Source organism: Epinephelus fuscoguttatus, linkage group LG11 (genome assembly GCF_011397635.1).
Source record: "Epinephelus fuscoguttatus linkage group LG11, E.fuscoguttatus.final_Chr_v1".
Lineage (NCBI taxonomy): Eukaryota > Metazoa > Chordata > Actinopteri > Perciformes > Serranidae > Epinephelus > Epinephelus fuscoguttatus.
The window spans coordinates 31,749,689-31,768,613 of NC_064762.1; the positions used below are offsets into that span (position 1 = coordinate 31,749,689).

The 18,925-nt window shown below is 40.5% G+C and overlaps 1 protein-coding gene across 1 annotated transcript in view; it reads left to right on the forward strand.

Moving 5' to 3' along the window:
- Positions 1-18,925, forward strand: part of cd109 (CD109 molecule) — a 37,638-nt gene that overhangs the window by 13,999 nt on the left and 4,714 nt on the right. The window contains exons 16-29 of the mRNA XM_049590993.1: positions 182-271; positions 1,782-1,851; positions 1,961-2,078; positions 3,195-3,312; positions 3,488-3,601; positions 5,764-5,982; positions 8,445-8,586; positions 10,669-10,845; positions 13,087-13,168; positions 13,251-13,479; positions 14,151-14,322; positions 16,644-16,834; positions 17,798-17,953; positions 18,512-18,577. Coding sequence (XP_049446950.1) covers positions 182-271; positions 1,782-1,851; positions 1,961-2,078; positions 3,195-3,312; positions 3,488-3,601; positions 5,764-5,982; positions 8,445-8,586; positions 10,669-10,845; positions 13,087-13,168; positions 13,251-13,479; positions 14,151-14,322; positions 16,644-16,834; positions 17,798-17,953; positions 18,512-18,577 — 1,944 coding nt within the window. The remainder of the gene's footprint in view (positions 1-181; positions 272-1,781; positions 1,852-1,960; positions 2,079-3,194; positions 3,313-3,487; positions 3,602-5,763; positions 5,983-8,444; positions 8,587-10,668; positions 10,846-13,086; positions 13,169-13,250; positions 13,480-14,150; positions 14,323-16,643; positions 16,835-17,797; positions 17,954-18,511; positions 18,578-18,925) is intronic.

Here is an 18,925-nt window from a genome sequence, read left to right on the forward strand (position 1 = left end):
CTGCCACCCCCCTGCCCCAGTATCAGTTTAACATGAACTGAGGCACCATGAACTGTTTTTATGGCAGCTCCGTCAAACAGGTTTTAAACAATAAGTGCTCTTTTTGTGTGTGGGTCTGTTTTGTTACTCTTTGTGGGCTGCAACAGTAGCAGCTCTTAGGATGTCGGTGTTGCTTTCACAGGTGCTGAAGGAGCTGAAGGAGTACAGCGTTTCCAAAGCTGACGCCTACTCTGACATGATGACAATGGGAGATCCATACTCCATCTTCAAGGTTAGCCTCCCCAGAGACACATGACATGTGTTTGTTCTATCAGTATTATATTTACGCCCTGTTTTATTCAGGAAGTACAGTATCCAGTTGTGCTTGATCATGCCTCTGTCTCACTTATTATGCTTTATTTTTTGTTTTGTTTTGTTATTGTTAATCATGTTCACTTGAAATTAGCAGTGTATAAATTATCTAATTAACAATTATAACAAAAATAACAAAAATTCTCATCTGACACCTCTGTGGTTCACATTTAGTTAGGTTAAGGCACATGACCTGCTTACAGTTAGGGAAAGATGTGTTTATGCTTGGAAAAAAAGTGACATTGATATGACAAGAATCATAAGTCCTGCATCCACTGAATAGGGCTTTGTCACTTGTAAGTAAAAATATGTCATTTTGGGCATTAAGTGTTAATAGACATTATGTTTCCACCTCAGTTAACTAAATAGCTCTGTGTCTGCCATCCCTTCAACTAGTCTGCCAACAACAGTTTTAAAGCTACCTCAGTATAGGCATTTTTAGACCAAACCGTTCTGGGGAGCTCCCCCAAGAACTACATACCTTCAAGGGCTTTTTGTCCATTTGCATTCGCACCACTGATGGGGATTCTGAAGTGACGTACTGTAATCTGGCTGGTGGTGGTATCACAACATCACTTTAGCTTTGACAAGTCAAAGTCACGTTGTATTTCCACTGCGGCATATAAGCTCAGTTAAAGTCTGAACTTCACTGTCGGTCTAATTGTGCATGTTTTCTACCAAGTTTTGTGTTGTCACAAGCTTTTGTTTGTGTATTGTGTTGTCTATTGTCTGCATGGTTAACATGTTTTTTTTAAATACTGGATGCCACTGTTGCATGGGCTATGTTTGACCAATCACTATGTCACCCATGGTTCCCCTTGTTCTGGTAGAGTACCTACCCTGAAATATCCACCCATCCATCTATTTTCAACCACATATCTGAGGTCGCCGGGGCACCAAGCTGAGCCAAGTACTCCAGAAGCCGCTCTCCCAACCAATGCTTTCCAGCTCCTCCTAGGGGAGGGGTTCCCAGGCCAGGCGAGATATATAATCCCTCTAGTCTGCCCCCAGTTGGACGTGCCTGAACTACCTCAACTGGCTCTCCAGATGTCCGAGCACCTTTCCTTTTCTCTAAGGCTGAGCCCAGCCACCATTAGGAGGAGACTCATTTCATTCATACTCTGAAATAGGAGCTAAAAATGTCAATTGAAATGACCCTCTCTGAACTCTGATTATTCCTAGTTCTTGCAGTGTGGACACAACAAAAGGGGTTCTTAGGACTATGAAAAAAATTCCTCCAGTCCGAAAATGCCTTATGGTCCTTCTAAGACTAGGAACAAATGTTATTGACAAATGCACTCATCTCTATTGTGTTTACATAGATGCAGAATTCTTAAAAACTGTCAGGCCATTAAGTGCAGCAGTTTTTAATATAGTTATATATTTTTCCATTTCTAGCCAACTGTGAAGTAAATTTGTTTTTTATGCAGACATGTGATCTTGTGGCACTGACTGATGCCAGTTTAAACATGATGAGTCGTCCTCTGAAGCCTATACTTGGTAAGTTTTACTAAATCAATGTTAATCAAATGCTTGCTTTTTCAAAGTCAGTGTTTCGACTATTGTGACATTTTGACACTTATACAACTGGCACTTGTCGTCTAAGCAGAGGAGGTTGGAATAGCTTTCTTATCCCAGTCAGACAGTTCACACATGGAGCAACAACAGGAGCCACGAAAACGCTGGAACTTTCCAGAGACCTGGATATGGATGGACATCAACACAGGGTAAGGCCACAAAAGACATACAATTGTAGAAAACAAAAAAAAATGGTGACTTTTCTGTTTCTCTTTAGTTTTAGGTGAGGTTGAAACACCACTTTTTGATTACTTTGCTTTAAAAGTTAAATATATACTATAAAGGAATTACCTTTTACTGTTTCAAATCACATACTTAAACTTGGCCCCTCCTCCCAACACTGCTTGTGCATACACTGCTTGACAAAGTTACCTCTGTAGGAATGTTATTTGTTGTAATGGAAAAGCCGATACTTTAGCAAGCTAAATAAGCTGAACTTCTCCTACATGTGAGACAGAAGAAGGAGCAGAATCCATCACTCTTCAACCTTATCCTCTTCTTTAGTGCTCACTAGCACACACTTTTCATGGGTCATATGTGACAGTTGAGGGGGATTAGTTTTGTATGGGTCTATTTTTTTTTTTTTTTTCAGGAAAATCCTGCATAGTATGCCGTTAACAATGAAACAAGGCTTCAGATTTGGGTAAAGAGGAAAACACTTGGGTCAAGCTGAGGTGGGACAAAGAAGACAAACAATCAAACAATCAAGCAGTCAAGTAGCTAAACCTATCCTTCTTTAAGTCAGTATGTTTTTACTTTATTTACACTAAGTGAGTAAGTGACTGCAAACTACATCTGTATGCAGATGATACCACTTTTTATTGTTTTATAGCTCAACAAGCAAACAATGAGGTCACAAAAACATAAACTCAGTATTATTTATTATTATTGTTAAATCTATTAAAACATCTACAGTAATTTTTACAACTGGCACTATACAGTAAAGTGAGAAAATTGGAGATATTACATATCAATGGACCCAAATGGTAAATTGTTACTACATACTATGATGAAATTAAAGCTAATTATTTTAAATAAAGCCAAACAGCATGCAGCAAATCTCATGACACACTTTGCCAGTTGCATTTAACTGTTTTGGGGGCAATAAACAAATGACAAAAGCAGCACTTTTTCTTGGTCACCATTTTGATGTTGTAAGCACAACACGTATTATTTAATTTAAAGTGCACTACAGACATAACTGATATTTCATATGAGGTCTATATAGTAGTTTTTAAATCGCATTGTCTTGCCTTTTTTCACAGAAATTCAGACACAACAGAAATAACTCTCACTGTGCCAGACAGCATCACAACCTGGACGGCCACTGCCTTTGTCATGTCAGAGAATCTGGGCCTGGGCATCATAGAGGAGCCTGCAGAAGTAATTGTTGTTTCAGTATTATTTTAGTCTTCTCTCCTTTGATTTAAAGAAAATGCAGGAATTATACTGGTATTTGTACTGTTTTTATCTGTTAGTATAAGCTTCGTATATTGTCCTGTTAATGGTATTGACGCCTGATAAGACAGTATAAATTTTCCATGTGATGTCCCTGCAGCTCACAGCCTTCCAGGATTTCTTCCTGTCCTTGAATCTGCCTCCCTACATCATCCGTGGAGAGGAGCTGCTGCTGGAGGTCATTCTGTTCAACTACCTCTCAGAGGACCTAGAGGTCAGTCTGCTGCTCCTCACACAGCTAGGCTAGATTGCAGAGGATGGTATCCAAAAAGCTTAATTTTCACACAGGATTTAATGTTGTAAATGGCAAATGATTAAGACTGGATCAATCAGGAGTCAGTGTGTCTCTTTGTTTTGACCATTTACGATTAGCGGTCCACAACACCTCCACCTGCACAGAGCCAGATAGCGTTTGTAAAAGTAGTAAAAAGTGACACCGCATGTAAAATCTACTTTCTGGTATTGCACTCCTCAAGCAGACTTGAAAGATGAGCTTCATATGTAAAGCCCAGCACAGACTAAAGATTCCAATAAGATCACCTGTGACTCAGCTTGTCAAATCACCAGCAGCTAGTTTTAGAATGTACGGTATGTCAGCTGTTTCAACAGCCAATCAGCTTGTAGCAAACTCCACTGACCAAGTCAAAACAACAAAACAGCCCTACATCAGGGCATGGTTGCTGGTGCTGCTCACTGTATGTGCGCATGTCACACACACTTACTCATTGACTGATTAATTGGCCCTTAAATTATTGTGACACATTTATTATGACTACAGTCCATCTGAAGCTTTTGTTTATTATATTTCTGTGGTTTCTTCACTACTACAAATGCAACTGTAGCAAGTATCTCACTATACTGTATCTCTGTCCTCACTCTTACTTCAAGAAGCTACAAATTATATTCAGCTACAAGAAAAGCCTGAAAAGCCATAAATCATAACAAAAGTATAGAGCGTCACTATGGAGTTGATACACTGTCTCGTGTAGTCACACTGGTGTACACTGGCAGGTTTTTGGAACATTGCAGACAGGCACATTGCAAGTGTCTTGTCATGAATCTTTGGTCTGAACTGGGCTCAATGAATTGTTTTTTCCCCTCAGTTTGTTATGGTGGATGATTCTAAATATACTTCTGTGATACCCATGATCCTCAGCTGCTGTTGCTATGAAGAGAAAAAGCCAATCAGAGATACAAATCAGAGCTTCAACAATATCAGAGTGCTTTGTTGCTGTCGTTGGGAAAAAAACATTCCAGTTGTCAATGAAAATGTTGTTATTGTACATTTATGCAAAACATGAATATGATACATTAGAATGTTCATAGAAATCATACCAGCATTCTTAAAGTGTCTTACATGGGCTGACTTTGTCATAGGGAGGTGGATGGGATGGTTGATGGCGTGTCATCTAGGTAGGATGCCTGCTAAGCTGTAGACCACCGCAGACCACTATTCCAGACTAACAAACAACCAGACACATCATTATTTATTGAGTCATTGCTGTTTTTCCAATGTCAGCCCTCAAACATAGGTGTTTTTTTGGCGACATGTTGTTGTGTTTTCAGCAGGGATAATGGAACAATAAGTAGTTGTTTTTTAACAAGACATCACAGGTTTTCCAGCTGGGATTGCGCCCCCCCAAAAATGGGTTCATGGGTTTTTTTAATTTGAGCCAAAACATGATCTTTTTGTAACCATAACCAAGTAGTTTTAGTGCCTAGACCTAACCATGTTAACCATAAAACCGCTAAATGTTAAGTTTCAACATAGCTTCTACATAATAGCCTGTAAATGGAATGTTGTTTTCAGAAATGTACAATGCCAACATTTTTTCTGGCAACTGGGTGGACAAAACACAGCTATAGTTACTGTGTTAATTGAGTTTTCATAAAAAAAGGTATTTTTGAATGCAGCTGTCTGTCTTCTGGACTAATCAGTCAACCATGAGGGTTTCAAGTCCATTAAGCTTCAAAGTGCGCCAGCTGTCAGTCACCTAACATTGTATATGTAGACAATAAACAGGACCTTTGCTTCCAGGATGCCTTAAATAACTCCCACGTTGCAGCTGTATAGTGACAGATGTCATGGTGGCAAAAAAGTATCAAAACATCCATAAACTTATCAAATTACAGCTTAAGCTCTGACAATGACAATAAAGACGTCCCACAGGTATTCTTTGATCTTTAAATCCACCAACACATAAAAGCTGTATAAAAAAAAAGGGCTCACTGACTCCTGAGAGAGCTAGAATTAGTTTTTTAATTTGATATTTGGTTACAACAACAGGCTTCTTTTTTCCCTCCCACACTTTTTGTACTGTCAGACCTCTATTTAATGTGATCTGGGTGGATTGTTCTTCTGTTCTTTGTTTTCAGGTCATGGTCATTGTTGCAGAGAGCGACACCTTTGAGTTTGTCTTCCCTGACAGTGAGGAGCTCTCCACACCCAGTGTTCGTTATACGTCTGTGGGGAGTCAGGCTGGAGCGTCTGTCCTTGTTCCCATCAGGCCACGAGTCCTTGGAGAGATCCCCATCTCTGTGAAAGCCATGTCGACTGTGGCGTCTGACTATGTCAGCACGACAGTGCTTGTCAAGGTACCATAAGAAAACCACAAAGGGAAAGTCAGAACCAGGGAGGTTTAAATGTAGCTGCAATGAAGGGGTTCAAAAATTGGAGGACTGAGAGCAATTTAGGAACATTTGATGGTTAATACAGTGAATTTTACAGTAAAGATATGTTACAGCTTTCCAAAACATTGTCTTATTGACATGTAATTTACTTTAACAGCATTTATAAGCAGCAAATAAACATTTCCTAAATGGCTTATTATAAACTACATGATCAGTTAGAACATTAAAACCACTGTCTGGTAAAGTGAAATGATCAATCCTATCATTGATCAGTTTGATACAATGCAATGTTCTGCTGGGAAACCTTTGGTCCTGACACCCTCCACCCACCCAAACAGCACTGTAGACCAAGCACACCCCTATGGCAACAGAAAATCCCTGATGGAAGTACCCCCCCAGCAAGACAATGCACCATGCCACACCATAAAAATTGCTCAAGAGGAATGTGACAAAGAGCCTCTAACTTCCCCAGATTCCAATCTGATCAAGCTTCCATGGGATGTGCTGGTACCCCACCTCACAACCCACAGGACTTACCGCCAATGCCCTGGAGTTAGACACCACAGGACACATGCAGAGGTCCTGTGTTGATGCCCTGACAGGTCAGAGCCAAGTCTGATCAAGGAGGCCCCACTGTGGATCAGGGGTACCTCTGGGGTACCAGCATCCCCCACAAATGTTTAATAAGGTTGGTATCTGGTGAATCTGGAGGATAGGTCGATGCCTTGAGCTCCTTTCATGTTCCTTGGACCATTCCAGAGCAGTTTTGTGGTGGGGCATGGTGCATTGTCCTGCTGAGGGGGAGGGGCACTGCCATCAGGGAGTGCTGTTGCCAAGAGGCGGGGGATTTGGGTGGGTCGAGTGCATCAAGTGGCATCCACAGGAATGTCAGGACCTAAGTTTTCCCAGCAGAACATTGCATTGGAACAAGGTGATGAATGGTGTTCACTTCACCAGCCAGTTGTTTTGATATTTTGGCTGATGGGTGTATAATGTAGTTGTGAGCAGATGTAAGTGTTTATGAAAAGGGAACTACAACCATTTTCAAAATCTGTACATGTTATCGCTGTGGTCTGAGACAATCCAAAAATATTAGTAAAAATAAACATCTCTCTCCCAAATCTAAAAGTGTTCTAAAACTCAAATTTATGATGTCATAGGGTATAAAATCGGGTGCTACTCCATAATGAATGGTGAAAGATGTTATAGATGACAAGCGAACCCTGGGGAATGTTCTGAGTGTATGTGTACATTTTCTGTTTCAGAGCTGAGAATTCTACAGTAGAATACAGATAATTTGGGTATAAAAAATATTCTGTGGGTCCACAAAATCAGGTTCCCATTCATTGCTTATGGAGCAGCTCCAGATTTTATACCCTATGACATCATACATTTGAGACTTTCTTCTCTGCTTTCTGGCTCTGAGTGAGAGTAGCTGGTGTTTATTGATTTAACTTTGCTTGGCCACGGAAATAATATAGTGGAATTGTTAATATAGGTGGTACTCCCCTCTAATGTATGTGTCAACAACTATAACTTCTGTAGACACCAGTAAGTGAAGCCGGCTGCTGCAGACAACAAAAGATTGTACACAGGGCACAGAGGACACATCCCCCTCAATATTTAGAACAAAACATTTCAGGAGAAAGAGGAACAAAATTAAAGATACTGACACCACGAATTGATGGAGACAGTGCACAAATTGGTGGACAAAAAAATTACCCGAATGCAAGACAGTATGTGTTTGACGCTCAAAATCTTCTGCTGAAGGACCCCCAAACTCCCTCGTTTCATATGCCATATAATAACATATGTTGGAACTTGACATTATTCTGACAGAAATTATGCAGCAGTTGCAGTGCAAGTCGGAAAAGTGCAAAATATATAGACTGCAAGTAAATGACAAAATATTAATGGAAATCCAAAATGAACACAGTGCCAAAAAGTAAACAGGTTCATAAAATAGGTGCAAAGATTTCAGAAAAGTCAGACATTGCGTAGCAGTATCATATTTCCTCTCCTTCTGTCCTAACTTGTTTATCTAGAGGTTACTTCATACTTAATGGGGGCTTTAACCCCAAGATTGAGAACCACTGGATTAGTGTTTCCATTTGCATGAAACCTGAAGCATTTAACTGAAAGTGAAGTAAGAAGTAAAGTGAGAAGTCAGAGGTTCAGCGTCTTGCTCAACTGAAAACATCATCGGCAGTGAGAGTTGAAGCTGTCAGATTATGTTTATCAGAGCGTCAGTCAACCTGCTGCAGCTCCAAAACAAACTCCTCTGATGTAACCACCCCTCATCTGCTGCTCCACTGTAACATAAGAAATCTTGATCTTGTTTTACAGCGCTGCCTTTCCCAGAAATATTACTCATGACCTTTGTTTATGTGTTGTGTGTTCATTTTTCATGGCTGTCGATTTTGCAGGCTGAAGGACTCGAGCAGTCGTTCTCCACTTCGCTGCTGTTTGAGGTTTCTCCATCGCAGTGGAGCCTTTCCAAAGAAGTCACGTTCACCTTCCCACCAGATGTTGTGGAGGGCAGCGAGAGAGCTTCGGTGACGGCCATCGGTATGTAAACACACCGAAAAGACTTGAGTCATGACCTGATAGGAAACAGAGTCAGGCTCAGATCACCACAGATCTCAGGCTGATTCCTGTAAATTAATAACACTTAATGCTTAACTATGCTTTAATGCTCAATTTGATTTGCAGTTTACCCAGTTGCTTTATCAATCATTTAATAAAGGAATACTTAACCGATTTTCAACCAGGTCTGTGTCACTGCAGTATGGTGAGTGTGCACAGATGAACAGTGTCTAGGCTCCCCCTATGCTGCCAGCTACCAGAGCTCCCAGCCTGTGTCGTATGCAGAATTCCCCCAGAAGAAAAAAAATGCTTCATTTCATGTCATCTCTTTTTAAAGACAGTAACTGTATTTAGAATACCACTAATGTAAACAATAACTTAATTACTTGTATTCCATAGTTAGTCAGTTAGCTACTCCCCAACCCTGTCGGTAGATTTCAACTAGTGTGGAGGGGAGCTCCAGGAGCTGGAAGCACAAAGGATTCCTTGACACCATTCATCTGTACACACTTCCTATACTGCGGTGACACAGACCTGGTTGAAAGTCGGCAAAGTATCACTTTAATGCCGACGCGAGCGAGGTCGATGGAATTTGCTATGTTTATGTTAAGTAAATTAAATAGATTAAATGAAAGGTAATAGATACATTTTTTTAAATTTTAAGTGAAGTACTGTGAGCCATCTTTAATATTTAGAAATAAAGGGGTTTTTTTTAGAGCAAAGTCATTTTAATGGCAAGTTCAATTTTTCATCATTTTAGAAAGCAAACAATTAAAGAGTTATGGTTTATGGTTTTTAACACAATTGCACAGAATAATGTAAACGTAATGTCTTCTGCTGCATCAGTAACTCATGTGGCTACTTTTAAGGTGGTTTAATGTGACATCATTTTGACAACTGATACAGCAAGAGATGAAAACTAGTGATCCAGATAAAATGAATCCAGTTGCAGGTAATAAATATATATTTATGTTACTTTGTCGTTAATGCAGCAACAAGGTAGTGCAGTGGTTAGCATTGTCGCCTCACAGCAAGAGGGTTCCTGGGGTAGAGGGTTCAAACCTTCTGTGTGGAGTTTGCATGTTCTCCCCGTGTCAGTGTGAGTTTTCTCTGGGTGCTCTGGTTTCCTCCCACAATCCAAATACATGAAGGTTAATTGGTGACTCTAAATTGGCCGTAGGTGTGAATGTGAGCATGAATGGTTGTCTGTCTCTACATGTCAGCCCTGCGATAGTCTTGCGACCTATCCAAAGTGTACTCCGCCTCTTGCCCAGTGTCAGCTGGGATAGGCTCCAGCCCCCCTGTGACCCCTAATAGGATAAGCGGTTACAGAAAATGAATAATTGAGAATGAATGTTGTTGAAGCTGTGACGGACATAAAACTGGACAGATGACACAGACCCGCATTTCATCACACAAATGGACTCCAGCGTCTTCCATACATTAGACACACATGTGCTAAACAACATAATAAGTAGAGTAGTTCCTGCATGTTTTGTGGACACACATGTTCAAACTGCGAGCTTTGCATGAAGTTTAAAGTGTTACTATTCCATGTAACAAGGTGCAGATGTTCGACATGAAACACACACGTACAACACAAGCTGCAGCCTGCTGAGGTCACACTTTGCTGTACACTCAGGTGTTGAACATGGAAGATATTTTAACAACAGTGAGAATCAGCATTTTAGTGATGTTAAAGGTTACGTGTTATGTCAGCAGTGAGGAGGAAACTTGTGATGAAGCAGCTGGTTGTAGTTCATTTGATCAGTGGAAACATGACTTCACACAGGAGTGACATCAGCTTGGAGTTAAAACTGGCTTTGTGCTGTGTTTAGGTGTGCAGGTGACATTTCAGAAATGTAGCCTCACCAAATGTTTACTTGACGTTACCCTAATGTGATTTTGATAAGCCTCACAAATGGAATGACAAACACATGGGGGACTTCTTTGCTTAGACTGAAAAAAAGAGACTAAAACAGAAGTCTAAATATTTATGTTGTTTCAGTAAACATTAACTCTTTTTCCTCATGTCTGATTTGTCTGGTTTCCATGGTGATGAAGGTGACATCCTTGGCCCGTCCATCACTGGCCTGGAGTCTCTGATCAAACTGCCTTATGGTTGTGGGGAACAGAACATGATCAACTTCGCACCAAACATCTATGTCCTCCAGTATCTGAGTGCTGTGGGTCAGGCGGACCAGGAGACCACAGGCAGAGCCATAGAGCACATGATGGAAGGTAAACAGAAGACATTATGTCACACTAACATATTCATAACTGATAACCAGCTCTGAGAAGATCAAGCCACATTTTCACAACCACCAAAAGTGTTTGTACTAAAATTAAACAATTCAACGTTATTTTTGCAGCCAAAGTAAAATAAATTTCAAAGCAGCTGAACTTCATTCAGTCAGTGAAATGTGAATATATCAGTACTTTTCAGAACACTTGTTTTCTATAACTAAATCTCACTTTAAAATTCAAGAAACATCCATCTTAAAGGGAAATTTCGGTTTATTTCAACCTGTCTCCTATCGTCCTAAATTTGTTTCAAGTCACTAGTGACATAGAAATAATAATTAGCATGTTAGCCGTTAGCCTAGATACAGCTGTAGCGTCAGATCTGTTAAAACGTAATTGAACGGGCATCCTTTCAAGTGCAAAGTTAGTCCACTAAACAAGCTTTTTCTCCACAAAGACCACCTCATATAGTTATGATAAATGTCAGAGAACATATAGAAAACAACATGTAAATGTGTTGTCTTACCTTACTGGTGTTGTTTACCATTTAGCTAAGGCTGCAACTGGTCCCATTTCTTGCAACAGAGGTATTACTCTTCTGTGGGCACTGGGGTACAGCATTCACAGGTAACGTTATACCACCAATCTCCAGAGCTAAAGCCTTCCAGCAGCCATTCCTCCTCTGTCGTCCTCTACCTGTTCTGCCTCTCTCTCTCTCTCCTCCTCCATTCTTCAATTTCACGAAGCTCTTCACCAGTGTATTCTGGCTCAAATAAATAAGGACATTTTAACAGGTCTGACGCTACGGCTGTATCTAGGCTAACGGCTAACATGCTAATTATTATTTCTATGTCACTAGTGACTTGAAACAAATTTAGGATGATAGAAGACGGGTTGAAATAAACCAAAATTTCCCTTTAACATGCAGTTGTTTTTCTGTCAATAATGCCACTTCTTCTTCGCAATGTGTCTGTTGTTTCGAGTTTCTATAGATTAATGTGTGTATATCTAGCACCTCAAAAATGACACAGAATATCACTGCACTAACATCAAGAACACTCTATTGAGTAAAGTAATCAGATTTTGGGCAATATATTTGTTATTTTGTTTGTTTGTTTTTTTCAAAGAACATTATGGAGTATACAAGCAAACATACATGGCAAAGTCTTACATTTTTCTCACCTTTTTAGCCAATATTTTTCACTTCTTTTGCTCTCCACATGGACTATTAACTTTTCCTCTTGACACAACCAGATAGGCAAGGGTTCAATAGCTAGGGCAAATAAGAGGGGAAAAGGGGAACAACTTTGTCTAGTTCCCAGGTCAAGGGGAAACCAGGTAGACTGGAATCCACATGTATGGACAAGGGAAACATATAGTAACCTCCTTAACCAACAAATGAGAGAATCAAAGGATATAAATTTTGGGGTGTGGCACACAGGGGAGAAGTCTCCTTTAATATTTAGAACATGTACACAATTGTGATCTGTTGTCTACAGCAGTTTTGATTACACTCCTTTTCCACCAAAATTAGCGTGTATGTGTTTTTTTTAAGCACGGGTAAACCTGCTAAAAATGGGGTTATAGACTCCTTTCCCATTGCCAGTAGTGTTGCCAGTGCTGTGTAAACGACTCTGCAGCAAACGAGTATGCCTTTCTGTGTGTGTGTCTTTTTTTATTTGTTTGGTTGTGTTTTTTTGGTCTTTCACATTCAACATCACAAACAGGCCAGAAAACAGGTTAGTAAGCAGTAGAAAGCAGCATGGAGGCCAGTGAAAACTTTGTGGTGGTTACTTCTTTTTATATATCTCTTACTATTTCAGTCTTTCTTTCAAACTCGGTGCAGACTGATTTGGAATTATGTTCGAGGAGCGCTTGTGCAGAGACAGTTGGTATCTCGTGGTGGCGCATCATTGCATCTTGCCAGTTTCTTTCCATTTCCATTACATTAAAAAGACAAATGTTAGCGAGTGTTAACAGGTTTTTTGCGCAGTGGAAAAGGGGCTTTAGAAATACTTACTGCTTAAAGGGCTAAACTGACAAATTAACCGACAGCTCTCTTTCCCCCGTCTTTCCTCTACATCATTCCAGCTGGGAGTAAATTTGTTTATTTTTTGTCTCCATTTTTATCATTTTGATTTGACTTCCGTATCCATGTAAAAAATATTTGTGCACATACCCACAAGAGCCCAGAAGACGACCTGAGTGCTGTAAAATCTCTGGTGTCCTTCTCTCTAGGTTTTGAGCGAGAGATGTCCTATCAGAGAGTAGACGGCTCCTTCAGTGCGTTCGGAGACCGGGACTCATCTGGAAGCACCTGGTGTGTTATAAAGTAGTTCATACATGTAGCAGGAACAGAATGCTCCTCAGAAACACTGATAAAGGAAACTCCATCTCTGCAGGCTCACTGCGTTCGTGCTGAGGTGTTTCCTGCAGGCACGACAGTTCATCAACATCGACACCCACGTGCTGCAGAGTGCGGCGGCCTGGTTAGGAGCCCAGCAGGGGACTGATGGGAGATTCAAGGAGCCTGGTCGAGTCATCCACACCGAGCTCCAAGGAGGCCTGGATGGCCCCGTCTCCCTCACAGCCTATGTCCTCATCGCCCTGCTGGAAGACAATGACATCCAGGTGACAGTCAATAAATCAATCAGTCTTTCTTTGTCTATATACTGTATACTTTGTTATATGAAGTGTTAAATCGCTGCACATTCTGAGAGCCATCACTGATAGCTTAGTGTTTGGTCAGTAACATGGGTCTCGCAGTCTCGCCACTCTAATAGAAGATACATTTGTGGAGTTTTCTTTCCTGATTGATTCAAGTGGGAACAGGTAGAAATGTAGAAAACATATGTATTAAGCCAATTTAAGTAACTCATTCACATTTTTAAGTAACCTGATCTGAAGCTAAAATCTGCTAATAGCCAATTATGGCCAACATGTCATGTTCATGTGTAGCAACAATAAAACATCTGAGAAAACTTTCTCAGACAAGACACAGCGGGCAATTTGTTTACCCAGAATGCACTTTTATTTACAGAGGACAAATTGTTTTTATTGTTTGTTTGTTTGTTTTTGGCACTCTTTGACAGCATGAAAGAAGATGAAAGAAAAGAATGTTTGACTTCATTTTGGCTCTTAATTTGGTGGATGTCTGTTTACCCCACAGGGATCACTAAAGTTTGATCTTAGTGAGCGGCCTGTAGGAACATGAGGAGTGAAAGCTGGACAAACTAATGTGTCCGCAGATGGGATAGAGAATAAAAACATTTTCAGGCTCAAAGATGTTCTCTGTGTGTCAGACTCAGTATGGCAGCCAGGTGTCTGCAGCCCGGATGTTCCTGGAGACCCGTCTGGCTCTCGGTGTTTCTAGTAACTACAGCCTCAGCTTGCTCACCTACGCTCTGGCTCTGTCCAGCAGCTCCAATGCTGACACAGCACTCAGCGAGCTGATTGGACGAGCTGAGATGAGAGGTACGATGACAATATGTGTGTGTGAAATAGAGTGCCCCAGGAATGAGTCCTAAAACCTGTAAATGAGCTAGCATTTTACCACACCTGGTTCCGTCGTCTCAAAGTCAGTGGGTTTTTTTGAATTGTTTTTTGGTTAGATGCCTGAAATAAGGTGTTAAGTTAACACATGCTGAAGTGACCTTTACATTTTGTTCTATGACATAAATTACATCAGTAACTACCCCAACTAACCCTCGTGAATTTTGAAGCTTTTATGTGTCTTTACAAAAGGCAGTCACTTAAACGGCTAAATGAGACTACATACTGCTGAAAAAAATGTGTAAGCATCATAAATGTTTGCCACAGAACTTATTTTCAGCAGTAATCCAAAATTCAATGGTAAAATCCCATAGACTTTTTGACCAGGTAACCACGAAGATGCTAACTTGCGTGTTGGCCTACAGAAGAACGTCATCCCTGGAGCATTCTATGAGAGGGTTTTTGCGTAGTTTGGAGAACCAAATTAATCATCATTGGTGGAAAGTAACTAAATACATTTTCAGTGCTGTAATTCCTTACATTTTGTAGGTAATTTACATTTTCTGCTCCTTTATAATTCTACTCTACTACATCTCACAGGGAATTATTGTACCTTTTACTCCACTACATTTATTTTGAGAGGTTCAGTGCCAGACCTAGTACTTTTGGCACCCTAGACAGTCTTCTCTGCTGCTCTGTTATAAGTTAAAGGGAAATTTCGGTTTATTTCAACCCGTCTCCTATCGTCCTAAATTTGGTTCAAGTGACTAGTGACGTACAGATAATAGTTAGCATGTTAGCCGTCAGCCTAGATACAGCCGTAGCGTCAGACCTGTTAAAATGTAAGTGAACGGGCATACTTCAAGTGCAAAGTTAGTCCACTAAACAAGCTTTTTCTCCACAAAGACCGCCTCATATCGTTAGGATAAATGTCAGAGAACATATAGAAAACGACATGTAAACGTCTTGTCTTACCTTACCGGTGTGCTGCCGTGTTTGTTTATCCCTCTAGCTCTGCTTTCCAAAGCACAGCCGAAATATATCTCGCCAGCTCTAGATAAAGCCCAGCTGGATACTAACGTTACTCCAGGTGGAGGTGTGTCGTCCTCAGTCACATCCAGACCTTGAAAATAAGGCTGCAACCGGTCCCATTCCTTGCAACAGAGGCATTCCTCTTCTGTGGGCACTGGGGCACAGCATTCACAGGTACACCACCAATCTCCAGAGCTTTGCAGCCTTATGGCAGCCATTCCTCCTCTCTCATCCTCTAATGTTACCTGTTGCGCCTCACTCACTCCTCGTCCTCCATTCAGGCGACCGTCCGGTTCTGCCTTCCCGCTGTTGTTGCTTGTTCAGGCACGCTATGAGATTGCTGCTTGTTCTTGCGATATTTCGGCCGCGCTTTGGAAAGCAGAGCTAAATTGTAAACAAACATGGCACCACACTGGTAAGGTAAGACAACACGTTTACATGTCGTTTTCTATATGTTCTCTGACATTTATCCTAACGATATGAGGCGGTCTTTGTGGAAAAAAAGCTTGTTTAGTGGGCTAACTTTGCACTTGAAGGGATGCCCGTTCACTTATGTTTTAACAGGTCTGACGCTACGGCTGTATCTAGGCTAACGGCTAACATGCTAACTATTATCTGTATGTCACTAGTGACTTGAACCAAATTTAGGACGATAGGAGACGGGTTGAAATAAACCAAAATTTCCCTTTAAAGTCCTGCTTTTGGAAATACTTAACAAAATGTAAAAGTGCTCATTATGCAGAATGACCTATTTAAGTATATTGTACATAATATTATTGGATTGTCATTATTGATGCACCATTGCGTTCACCACTTTAATGTTACAGCTTGTAAAGGTAGAGCTCATTTTAATTCCTTTTTTTATACTGCGGGTCAGTTTGTCGGTTTCCCCCAGAGAACAACATGACATAACTTAATGTAATGTAACGTAACAACGTAATGTAACAACGCAATGTAACAACGTAATGTCGTAACGTAATGACACAATGTAACGACATAATGTAACGACATAATGTAACGTAACGTAACGTAACGTAACGACGTAATGTAACGACGTGACATAACATAAAATTCTAACATAATATATCTATATTATATTATAATTTATTTGTTGATTATATTTTCTAACATTAATCTGAATCTGCAAAGTAATGAAAGTTATCAAATCAATGTCATGGAGTAAAAAGTACGAAATGATTTGCCTCTCTTTTATGATATGTCAAATAAATTATATTTATGCTGTATTTCCTCTGACTCTCCTCTGTGAGTAGATGGCGTGCCGATGTGGTCCTCCGCGGACAACGGCCTGTCGTCATCGTGGCAGCCTCGCTCTGCGGACATTGAGATGGCGGCTTATCTGCTGCTCGTTCAACACAAACTGGATTACATCGCAGAGGGCCTCATCCTCACAAAGTGGCTCAGCCAACAGCGGAACTCCTTTGGAGGATATGGGAGCACTCAGGTGAGATACTTAATGTCAGGAAAACATCAAAACCAACAGTGAATATATCCACGAACAAGTATTGTGTGTGTATGAAAGCCTGATTTATCTTCTTCCTCTGTGCCATAGAGTTCCACTGTTGTCCACATACTATTAAAAACACATCAGTGAGTAACACTGTTGCACTGGGCGACATGTTCCTTCATTACCATGAACACACACACTGTAGTTTGTTTTGATCCACAAACCGTCCTGCTGCTTAAAATACTCATTAAAGCACCAAATGTGGATTAATCCACTGCTGAAAATAGTCCCCCAACAAATGCACTATTTCCTTCTGTTCGTTTAAAAAAGAAAGCACCAAGCCTTTTTTAAACATAAAAGTATGTTTTTGTGTTTTTAAACATTTATGTCTTCAGTAAGAACCAATGAGCTTGGAGCTGAGAGCCCAAGAGGAAGTCAGAACATTTGAGAGACTAACAGATTGTTGGTTTTGGTCTTTTTATGGGATTTGCTTGTTGTTTTATTGGTCAAACTGGATTCATTTAAATGCAGAAATTCCCTTCTGTGTAACTTCAGCAGCAGAAGTCTGTGGTTTGTGTCACATCAGAAGGATACTGTGGCCGTCTGGGCATGTGGTGACTAAGGACAATTAACCCCATAGCACACATGACACACACACACACACACACACACACACACGGAAACAAAAAAGATATATGGTAAATATTGTGTCAGTGGCTTTAAATACAGCACACTGAATACAGCACAGCAAGGTTTTCTCAGGCTTTGTTAACCAAAAATGACTCAATTTGTCTACAAAAACAGATGCACAGACATATGCAAAAGGGCAGATATGAACACACAAACCTACCCAGCTGTAAACAGGAAGTCTGCACAGAATATCAAAGCAGAGGTCCATCAGCGACTGAACTGTAACGGGATATTTTGGAGCAGATGTATGAATCGTTTTTCCTCTCCCAGGACACAGTCGTGGCTCTGCAGGCCTTGGCCTCATTCGCTGCTCTTGGCAGCTCTCAGGACCCTGATCTCAACATCAGAGTGAACACAGATGCTTCAACCACCGTCGCCTCCTTCCACATCCACCAGGACAACTACCTGCTTCACCAGAGCCAGCAGGTACACTGACACACTGTGCACATTTATCATAGATAAAAGCTGATCAGTGTGTGCGGTTATGATTCAGCATCTGTGGACTATCAATAACCAATGTGAACTCAGGTCATCGGGAGGTGATGCAGATGTATAAATGATATGAAACATTTTTTAGTCCCCTTATCAAAGAACATGGTGATGACTCAGCTGTTCTTTGAGTCAGATCAACAGTGGAGCTAAATCTGATAAAGTTGTCCTGATTTTTGTACTGAAAAAAACATAATGGGGTCATTAAAATTAAAAAGGTGTGGCTACATGGTGACAGTAGTTCCCAAACTTTTTTGCCTTGTGAGCCCTTAAAATGAAACATGGCTGTATTTTTCTCAAAAGTCAAATTGGAACAAAGTCAATTCATTTGAATATTTATGGGATACATATATAGCTTGTTCGTGCAGAGACAATTTATATTATACTGCTGAGCATTAAATAGTACAGTAAAAAGTACATTATTACCTGTAAATCTGGTTAATGTGGACCACAGTAACCTGGAGGCTGAAATTTGTCTCATGTCGTTCCTTTCAGATTGAACCAGAGGAGGAGTTGAGCCTGCAGGTGACTGCAGAAGGTCATGGGCTCGCCCTGTTTCAGGTACTACAACAGAAAGGTTCAAACTATTATGTATGACTAAAGCCGCGTTTCCACCAAGCAGTCTGCTTCAGTTCAGTTTGTTACACGTTACAGGGTTATTTTTGTGTTTCTGTTGTTAGTTGTGGATGGTACCAATAAAACCATTCCATTCCGTCCCATTTTTTAATCACCCCAACACGTGATGCCGTGGGGCCCAAAATGACTTTCTCGTATAAACTTACATAGGGAAAGAAATGTCTGTAAACGTCAGTGGATACTTTTTTTTTTTTAGCACCACAACCACCGTGAAATGATTCATTTTATAATCAGGATTTGATCCAATCAGTCCAGTAACATTTCAAATGTTTA